Genomic DNA, 11,128 nt, shown 5'->3' with positions numbered 1-11,128 from the left:
GGGATTCTGAAAATTACAGAGATTAAGCCTAAGAAAAATGAAATTACTGAAAGAGTCTATGGACAGAGAGGCTGGTCCCCTGTCATTGATATTGATACAAAGGAACTGCTCAATGAGTTCACTGGAAGTTATAATATATGAATGTGTAATATTATAATTCCTCATAAAGTAATAATTTGGTGAGAGGATAATGAAAGTATTTTATCATATTCAAGAATTAAATTATCAACTTTGATGGGGGAAAAAGAATGGCGATAATGTTTATTCCTACATACAATATATACATACATATAGGCAATATATATTGCTCTTTTATACTTGAGCTTGTTGGTGGAGGAGTACTTGCTTCTGTATGAGGGGGTCCCCTTCTGAATCTCTTGCTTCGACACCTATGACATGCAGAAACAGCATTAAACTGGGAAACTCAATGTTCATATTGTAGTCTTAACTCTACCACTAATTCACCATTATCAGAATCTTAACCAATTTGGGTATATCAGCATCCTTAACTGCAAACCAAGATATAATATATAAGATTTGGCTATGAAGTTCTATGATTCTTTATATCTTGCGTTCCTGAATCAACTAGTAATGCGTATAATCAAAAGGTAATAAAATCCAGCCCTGGCAGGTTGAAATCAGTTGATTGGAGGGGTTTCTAGTTGGATTCACAGTCAAGGATACATGCCCAGATTGCAGGCTTGATCCCCAGTGGGGGGCATGCAGGAGGCAGCCCATTGATGTTCTGCTCTCATATCAATATGTCTTTCTTTTCCTTTCCTCTCTGAAAATCAATAAACTGTTCTTTAAAAAAAAAAAAAAAGGTAATAAAATCCAGATAGGCCACTGCTCTTCCACTCTTAAATCCTCAAGCCTTCTGTTCTCACTTCTCTGTTAACAGCTCAGCATACACAGTCACCATCTCTGAACCTCAAAATTACCAAATCCAAGCGGCTGTTGTTACTGTGCTTTCCTGTGAGCTCTTTATAGCACTTGACGCTGGTGGTCAATAGCTCCTCTGTACAATTAGTTCTTCCCTGGCAACTATGGAACCATCCTGCTTCCATCTCAAACTATTCCTATGACTGAGCTCTGACTAAGCATTGGCACTGTGACAGCTCAGCTAGGGTTTCTCATCTGAGGATGGCATGCAGACGCCACGCTTTAGTAGTCACCTCACTGCTTTTCTCCCTCTCCCCAAAGTCTTTCCAGGAGATTCCATTCTTACTAGTGGTTTACAATTTCATATATCTACATAAATAAAAATGTAAATGTTCGTTTGTTCAAAATCTTAAATCTCTGAAAGTTCTTCACCAATTGCTTTGAAATTTTGATACGACGTTGCATTCAAATACACACGTGTTTTTATATACCTGTATACCTACTATTATATAGATGTCACACCTGTGACAGGTAAAAACATGCTTTTTTGAAAAACAGCGCCATCTGTTGGACATAAAAGCAACACACGCTATACTAAATATTTTATGATTCCATTTCAAAGTTTCTGTTTACAATTATAAATTGTAGATAAAATTAACTACAAATATGCGTGTCCAGCTGCAAAACGATCCGTCAGCTGAGATATTCTCACATCAATTGCTGGAAATTGGGAACGGAAAGGTGCCGGTTGATCTGACCTCAGGACGAATTTCATTGCCTCATAACTTCTGCAATTTAGTGATGTCAAAAGAAGAATTGGTTGAAAAAGTGTTTCCCAATATTCAAACCAATTATAAGAATCACGATTGGCTGAGTGAACGAGCTATTCTTGCGGCCAAGAACAAAGACGTCTACGAACTTAACAATATTCAGGCTAACATTCAAAGCGAAGCAGTCACATACAAGTCCGTCGACACTGTTGTGGAAGCAGATGAAGCAGTTAATTATCCAACAGAATTTTTGAATTAACTCGATCTGCCAGGGATGCCACCGCATGTACTGCAATTGAAAATCGGCGTGCCAATTATCATGTTGCGAAATACCAACCAGCCAAAGCTTTGCAATGGCATGCGGCTTGCAGTAAAAAAATTAACGAGCAATGTCGTAGAAGAAACAATCTTGATAGGACCTTTCAAAGGTGAAGATGTCCTCATTCCTCGCATTCCTATGATTCCAACGGATATGCCATTTCAATTTAAGAGATTTCAATTCCCAATTCGATTGGCGTTTGCAATCACCATCAACAAAGCTCAGGGCCAATCTTTAAAATTGTACGGTTTAGATCTAGACGCGGATTGCTTCTCACATGGACAATTATATGTTGTGTGTTCTAGAGTCAGCAAACCAGACAATCTCTAGATCTGCACAGACAATGGAACAACACAAAATGTTGTATACCCACAGGCGTGGTGAAATTAAATGTATCAGAAATGTGTGCTTTCTCTTTTCTTTCTTTTCCATTTAACCAGACTGAGTCACAGCAATGCGTGGCTGGGTACAGTATATATATATATATATATATATATATATATATATATATATATATATATACACACTACAGGCCCGGTGCACAAAAATTTGTGCACTCGGGGGGGGGGGGGGTCCCTCAGCCCTGCCTGTGCCCTCTTGCAGTCTGGGACCCCTCGGGAGATAACGACCTGCTGGCTTAGGCCTGCTCCCGGGTGGCAGAGGGCAGGCCCAATCCCTAGGTGCAGTCCCTGGTCGGGCTCAGAGCAGGGCCGATTGGGGAGTTGGTGCGCCGCCCCCATCATACACAGAGGAGGGTGATCGGGAGGTTGTGATTCCACCCTAAGTCATGCTCAGGGTAGGGCCGATTGGGGGGTTGGGGCACCATCCCCTGTCACACTCAAGGCAGGGTCGATGGGGAGGTTGTGGCGCCACCCCCTGTCACGCACAGAGCAGGGCCAATCAGGGGGTTGGGACATTTCCCCCTGTCACGCACAGAGCAGGGCCCATCAGGGGGTTGGGGCGCCGCCCTCTATCACCCACAGAGCAGGGCCGATCAGGGGGTTGGGGTGCCGCCACCCTCACACTCAGGGCAGGGCCCATGGGGAGGTTATGGCTCTACCCCGTCACACACGGAGCAGGGCCCATGGGGGGGAGGGCGGGGGTTGGCGCGCCGCACCCTGTCACACACAGAGCAGGGCCGATCAGGGGTTTGGGGCGCCGCATCCCATCACACACAGAGCCGCAGGGCAATCAGGGGGTTTGGGCGCTGCCCCCTGTCACACTGATCCCGGTGCCTGGAGGCCTCGCGGCTCCCCGCTGATCCCGGTGCTGGGAGGCATATTACCCTTTTACTATATAGGATAGAGGCCTGGTGCATGGGTGGGTGCCAGCTGGTTTGCCCTGAAGGGTGTTCGGGATCAGGGTGGGGGTCCCCACTGGGGTGCCTCGCCAGCCTGGGTGAGGGGATGATGGCTGTTTGCAGCTGGTCACACATCCTTCAGGGTGGGGGTCCCCACTGGGGTGCCTGGCCAGTCTGGGTGAGGGGATGATGGCTGTTTGCAGCTGGTCACACACCCTTCAGGGTGGGGGTCCCCACTGGGGTGCCTGGCCAGTCTGGGTGAGGAGTTGAGGGCTGTTTTCAGGCTGGGGGTGACTGAAACTCCCAACCGCTCCTTTTTTTCTTTTTTTTTTTTTTATTCTGGACCAGCTTTAGCTTTGAGGCTTGGCTCCAGCTCTTAGGCCTCTGCTGCTGAAAGTAGGTTTCTGGCCTTTGCTTACAATGTTGCGATCCTGCTGGCTGAAGCCCAGCAGGTTTCTGGGGTTTTGTTTAGCTTCTATGTTTGTTACATAGTTGCTTAGAGTTGCAGCTTAGAGGCCTACAGCGGCAGGCAGGGAACGTTGGAGTCCTCCGTCACTGAAGCAAGCAAGCCTCATGTTAGTTTCAAGCTGCCTGGCTGCTGGCCGCCATCTTGGCTGGCAGTTAATTTGCATATTGCCCTGATTAGCCAATGGGAAGGGTAGCGGTCGTACGCCAATTACATTGTTTCTCTTTTATTAGATAGGATAGTCATTTGCTTATCTGAAATCGCAGTCAGGTATTTCCAATTGCCCGAAAAATAGTTTCACTTGCATGTGAGAATCCACCCTCAGACCCAAGATATCCAAAATGAACTCTTTGTCCCCTCAAAGTAGTTCTATTTTAGTTTTTGCATCAACAATAATACAGGTTCACTATCCTATATCTAAAACCGTTAAGCTGTATATGATTTGAAATTAGATATTTTCAAACATTAGGAAAGTAATGTGTTACATATACCAAGTATTTTTAAAAAATGCTTAGGAATATCTCAATCAGTACTCAAATTTGTTCCTTTGGCTGAGCTACATAACAAGATGAGGGCTATGTATTTACAAAGATGCTAAGGAGTTGAGTCAGGAAAACAGACAAATCGAGGTGATGAAGTTGAAGCAAATATCTTCTCTTACCCTAAACATATTAATATTCAGGGAGTAAAACATATTGTTATCTACACAGTAAATAAAATAAAAAAATTCCTCAGTTCAGGAAAGGTCATGCTACTAAAAGATTTCAAGACAGTTGATCAAAAGTATATTTTCAGAGCTTAATGGTTTGGGAATTGTGAATTAAAGAATATGGTCATAACAATTTTAAAATTATTTTACTAGAAGCCAACAAGCATTCAAGCACTGTGCTAGACATTTTATATACATAATAATAATAATAATACAAATGTGTGCTTACTATGAGTTAAATACTCTCATTACCTTATTTTATACGCAGGAAAACTATAAAGTATTACCATCATTTCTTAATAGCCAGGTTGGAAACCCAGTCATCTTTAGTTCTCTTCTTTCTTCCTTCCCCATACCTAATTAGTCTTCAAATCCTATTAATTATTCCTTTCCTTCTATACCTCCTTTTGAAGTACCATTGCTATGATATGACCTAAGTCAGATCCTATTACTCCATAGGCCATGTCTCAGATCCATAGTGTTATATAGACCAGAGCAATATTCTCTTTCCTCCAATTCAACCTTCCCCCAACTATTACTCTCCTTGAAATAATACTTTTAGTATATATTCATTCTTTTTATCTAAGAATACTTATTCAATATTACTCTGTGTGGCATCCCTCTTCGGAAAAAAGGCCAAAGGATTGCCATTGACTATTGAATTAAGTCCAAAATCCTTGGATTCATATTTGAGGATTCAAATAATACCTACATTTTCTATTTTATCTCTTCCCATTCATTTAGTTGAACTGTGGACTGCAGCTAGACTGCCATCAATATATTTCACTGTGTGCCATCTGCTCATGTTACCCCAACCTCCTGGAATATCCCCTTCTATTTTCTCCATCTGGCGACACCCTACCCATCTCTGTAGTTTAGCTGTGGTCCTTACTTCCCACAGCTATCTTTGACATCTCTAGACTATAATTCCATCATTTAACACTCTCTATTCATTTGGCTTATAATTATATACTGCCTTCTACAGACACTTAACTCTGCACATTTGTATCTTACCTTTACAACTGGATTGAAAATTTATTGATAATAAAGGTAATTGCATAATTTGTACTTCCTACAATGTTGACTATAACTCAACTGAAAGTTTTAACAAATTTTCTGTCTAAACAACTTGGTACAGTACAGATTTTAAAAAGAGAGAGAACCAATATCTTCATAACTCTTTACCATTTCAATCATATTTCTCTCACTGGTTATCTCAAGGTGTCCTAGATGATAATAATTGTAATAGGAATAATATAGTAAGGTGGTTTCTTTATTAAATTTTGGGTCTAGAAACAGAGTATTAAATGTAAATAGCATATAAAATATTGAAAAAATTTAAAAATCTCTTAGGAAACTGCTATATTGGGGATCTACAAGCTGCCAATAAATGTAATATATCCAGCTTTTCCTCCAAACTTAGAAAAAAAAATGCTGGTTCTTCAATTTAGCTCACTAGATTAAATAGTTAAGGGCCATGTTATCTAATTAATATGTGTATATAAATAGTAGACTCATACTCAGAGTGGCAAGATGTTTACAGTAACAAAGACCTACAGTGAGAGTACATCAACCATAAGCCTCTCATCTTACACTCACTACAGTATAAACTCTCACTGGACTCTAGGAAGATGGCGGCGGTATAGGCAGACGCGTCCCAGGTCGTGTCCCTGAGCAAATGGAGTGAGCAACTGAAACTAGTAACATCCACCCCGAATTGGCGAAATTCCTCAGCTGGCGAGACAGTTTACAGCCGGGAAGAGCAGAACTCCCCTGGAAAGGTAAAAAAACCAGGGATTTGGGCAGGAAAGTTTGCCAGACCTCTGAGCCCAGAGAGTCGGAGGGAGACCGCGTGGCAGACAGCCGCGTCCCTTGGGACAGGCACAGCCCCTAACAGGGGAAAGGAGAACCGCAGGATTCCTGGCGCCGCCGGGGGAATTGAGAGCTCGGTCTGTGATCACAGAGGACTGAGCCTAAAGGGGGCAGCCTGAAGAGCTGACCAGACCATGCAGTCCCGGTAAGAGAAGAAGCTTACAGAAACCAAGCCTTCCCCGTTTCCGCGGCCGGCGTTTGTTTGTTTGTTTTCACTGAACCCTGTTCATGGGACATTTCGGATACAGACACTCACCTGTGCTGAAGAGAGGGAGAGTGTGCGGAGGAGTGGAATCTGCGGAGAGACTGAGGAGAGAAGGGGGGCCGGGAGAGGTGGCAGCGAATTGAGTGCTGAGACACCCCTGAGCCCACGTCTGAGGCAGCCATTCTCTCCGGAGAGTGAGACTCCTCCCCCCAGCCCCCAGGCAAGGAGCACAGCCACACCCAGATTCCACCCTGTAGGAGATCAAGGATTAAAATAACCTGATCAGTCCCTGGGAGTTAACAGGGTCTGGCCTATAGAGGGATTTTCAATCCCAGCAACAACACAGCACTGGTAACTCTTACGCAGCCAGCTCTGGGCAGTGAACTTCCACTGGACAGAGAGGCCCTGTAGCCTCAGAGGCCAACCCCAGAACACTGCCACCCAGAGGCTGACCCACAAACTGACTCTTTGCTAAACACAAAATAAGGCAGTCTGGGAAACAAATGCAGCTTGCTTTAAAATAAGGACTGTGGTTTACAACACAGAGGAACAGTGTATCGCAGGGAAACTCAACACTCTCCTGAATACCTGGCAGGTCTAAGGCAAGCCACACTGAAGAATAGAAGAACCGAAGGACCTTCACTACTGCAATATTTTTTTTTCTTTTTTCACCTTTTAACTAAGAAACCAATTTTTTTTCTTTTTTTTTCTTTTTTTTTTCTTTTCCTCTTCTTCTTTTTTTTTTTCTTCTTTTTTCCATCACCTGATTTTACCCTTTTAATTACTACCTTCTTATTTTTAACCAGTATTATTACTGCTACCATTTTACCATTTTTTTTAAAGTGCCATTTTATTTTCTCTTTATTTTATTTTGGGATTAGTGTTCTCCATTCTATTTTCATCGTTATATTATTGGTTGTTTCTAGTTTGCATTTATCTCCAGGGAGCTGTTGCTGGAATTTGTTGGGATTAATGGCTGTTCTATAGGAGCATTCTCCTCATATAAAAAGTCTCTTCCCCTCTTCCACTTCATTCTCTCTTTTCGCTCTTTTTTTTTCTTTTCCTTTCTTTTCTCGCTTTTACTTTCCCCCCTCCTTTTTCCCACTTTCATTTTTGCACTCATTTTTTTGGTCCCTAATTTTCTTTTCTTTTTTCTCTTTTCTCTTTTTCTCTTCCTTCTTCCTTATCCCCTAATTCTCTTAATTCAGGTGGTCACCTTTATTTGGGGTTATTAATATCGTGAATATATTTGTGTATAGTGCCTGGTACGTGGTGCCTTGTTGTGTTGTATTTTGTGCCTTTAAATCAACACAGCCGATCCAAGCAACAGCAACCTCCTGAGCACCACACCCTCTGCTGAGGAACAGCAGCTGTACGTGAAACCTCGCCCCACCAGCCAGAAGAGCCACCACAGCTGTGAACAGCACCCACCAGAGGAGTTGCTGCCAACTGAAGAGCAGCTGCTACCGCAACCGCCCGAAGAGGAACCGCAGACCAAGGAGTCACTGCCACCAAGGGAGCAGCCACTGAACGACTCAACGTCTAGATATGTCAGTGAGATCAAACATGGGTAGACAAAGAAACCCCCAAAGGAAAGAGAAGGAGGACTCTCCAGAAAAGCAGCTAAGTAATACAGAGGCATGCAACATGACAGAAAAAGAATTCAGAATAAGGGTCCTAGAGTGCATAAACCGGATGGAGGAAAAAATCGACAACCTCAGCAAGAAGCAAGAAGAAACAGATGAAAAAATCGATAACATATGGAAGAAGCTAGAAGAAACAGATGAAAAAATCGATAACATATGGAAGAAGCTAGAAGAAACAGATGAAAAAATCAACAACTTAAGTAAGACCCAAGAAGATATGAAGAGTGATATAGCTGCAATGAAAAACTCCATTGAAAGTATCAACAGTAGACTAGGAGAAGCGGAGGACCGAATTAGTGATTTAGAAGACAAGGAAGCAAAACACACCCAAAATGTACTGCAATTGGAGAAAAAAATGAAAAGACAGGAGGAGAGCCTAAGGGAGCTTTGGGACAACATGAAACGAAACAACATACGAATAATAGGGGTACCAGAACAACAGAAGGATGAACAAGGATTAGAAAACCTATTAGAAGAAATAATATCAGAAAACTTCCCTGAGGTGGGGAAGAAAAAAGTCACACAAGCCCAGAGAGTCCCAAACAAGGTGAACCCAAAAAGACCCACACCAAGACACATCATAATTACCATGGCAAATGTTCAGGACAAAGAGAGAATCTTACAGGCTGCAAGAGAGAGACGGAAAGTTACATACAAGGGATCTCCCATTAGATTGTCAAATGATTTCTCAACAGAAACACATCAGGCCAGAAAAGAATGGATGGAAATTTACAAAGTGATGCAAAGCAAAGGACTGAATCCAAGAATACTCTATCCAGCAAGGCTATCATTCAAACTTGAAGGGGAAATAAGAAGCTTCACAGACAAAAAAAGGCTAAGGGAGTTTATCACCACCAAGCCAGCAATGCAAGGAATGCTAAAGGGACTGGTATAAAAATAAGAAATAAAAAGCTCAGAAAGAAAACAGCCACACAAAAACAGAAATGCCTACAAACAAGTACCTTTCAATAATAACTTTAAATGTAAACGGACTAAATGCTCCAAACAAAAGACATCGAGTGGCTGAATGGATAAAAAAACATGACCCATACATCTGCTGTCTACAAGAAACCCACCTCATTAGAAGGGACTCACACAGACTGAAAGTGAAAAGATGGAAAAATATCTTTCAGGCAAATGGAAAGGAAAAGAAAGCTGGGGTAGCAATACTTATATCGGACAAAATAGACCTCAAAGTGAAGGCCATAACAAGAGATAAGGAAGGCCACTTCATAATACTAAAGGGATCAATACAACAAGAAGATATAACCCTGGTAAACATATATGCACCCAATGCAGGAGCACCCAAATTCATAAAAAAACTCCTGGAAGATATCAAAGGAGACATCGACAACAATACAATCATAGTAGGGGACTTTAATACACCACTGACAGCACTGGATAAGTCCTCTAGACAAATAATCAGCAAAGATACAGCAATCCTAAATGACTCACTAGATCAGATGGACTTAATAGACATCTTCAGAACACTTCACCCGAAAGCCAGGGAATATACATTCTACTCAAATGCTCATAGGACATATTCAAAAATAGACCACATATTGGGTCACAAGCAAAGTATCCCCAAATTCAAGAAAATTGAAATCATAAAAAGCGTCTTCGCAGACCACGATGGCATAATATTAGAAATAAACTACAATAAAAACAACCCAAAACACTCAAACACCTGGAAGCTGAATAGCATGCTATTAAATATTGATTGGGTTACCAATGAAATCAAAGAAGAAATTCGAAACATCCTGGAAACTAATGACAATGAAAACACAACAATCCAAAACCTATGGGACACAATGAAAGCAGTCCTGAGAGGGAAGTTTATAGCTCTACAGGCCTATCTCAACAAACAAGAAAAAATGGTAGTAAATCATCTAACTCTACAACTCAAAGAATTAGAAAGAGAGCAACAAGAAAACCCCAGAGTGAGCAGAAGGAAGGAGATAATAAAGATTAGAGCAGAAATAAATGACATAGAGACCAAAAAAACAATACAGAAAATCAATGAAACCAAGAGCTGGTTCTTTGAAAGGATAAACAAGATTGACAAACCTCTAGCCAGACTCACCAAGAAGCAAAGAGAGAGGACCCAAATAAACAAAATCAGAAACGATAGAGGCGAAATAACAACAGACCCCACAGAAATACAAATGATTGTTAAAAAATACTATGGACGGCTCTACTCCAACAAACTAGACAACCTGGAGGAAATGGACAAATTCCTAGAAAAATACAACATTCCAAAACTCAATCAGGAAGAATCTAAAAATCTCAACAGGCCAATAACTATGGAAGAAATTGAAGCAGTCATCAAAAAGCTTCCAGCAAACAAAAGCCCAGGACCAGACGGCTTCACAGGGGAGTTTTACCAAACATTCAAGGAAGAACTAAAACCTATCCTCCTCAGACTACTACAAAAAATTCAAGAGGAAGGAACACTTCCAAGCTCATTCTATGAAGCCAGCATCACCCTAATACCAAAACCAGGTAAAGACAACACAATGAAAGAGAATTACAGGCCAATATCCCTCATGAACATAGATGCCAAAATCCTCAACAAAATCTTAGCAAATCGGATCCAGCAGTACATCAGAAAGATCATACACCATGACCAAGTAGGATTTATCCCAGGGCTGCAAGGATGGTACAATATCCGCAAATCAATAAACGTGATACATCACATAAACAAATTGAAAGAAAAAAACCACATGGTCATATCAATTGATGCAGAAAAAGCATTTGACAAAATTCAACACCCATTTTTGATAAAAGCTCTCAGCAAGGTGGGAGTAGAAGGATCATACCTCAACATAATAAAAGCCATATATGACAGGCCCACAGCCAACATCATACTCAATGGACAAAAACTAACACCATTTCCCCTAAGAACAGGAACAAGACAGGGATGCCCCCTCTCACCACTCCTGTTCAACATAGTACTGGA

General features: G+C 41.6%; 1 protein-coding gene across 3 annotated transcripts in view; it reads right to left on the bottom strand.

Moving 5' to 3' along the window:
- Window positions 1-202: 202 nt before the first annotated feature.
- NSUN3 (NOP2/Sun RNA methyltransferase 3) overlaps window positions 203-11,128 on the bottom strand; it is a 106,002-nt gene continuing 95,076 nt past the window's right edge. For all 3 annotated transcript variants that reach the window (XM_036350331.1, XM_036350335.1, XM_036350332.1), the window contains one exon: window positions 203-389. In XM_036350331.1, the coding sequence (XP_036206224.1) occupies window positions 218-389 (172 nt within the window). In that variant the 3' untranslated portion in view covers window positions 203-217. The remainder of the gene's footprint in view (window positions 390-11,128) is intronic.

This window comes from Myotis myotis, unplaced genomic scaffold (assembly GCF_014108235.1).
Source record: "Myotis myotis isolate mMyoMyo1 unplaced genomic scaffold, mMyoMyo1.p scaffold_m19_p_2, whole genome shotgun sequence".
NCBI lineage: Eukaryota > Metazoa > Chordata > Mammalia > Chiroptera > Vespertilionidae > Myotis > Myotis myotis.
This window is presented reverse-complemented; position numbering and strand designations above follow the sequence as displayed.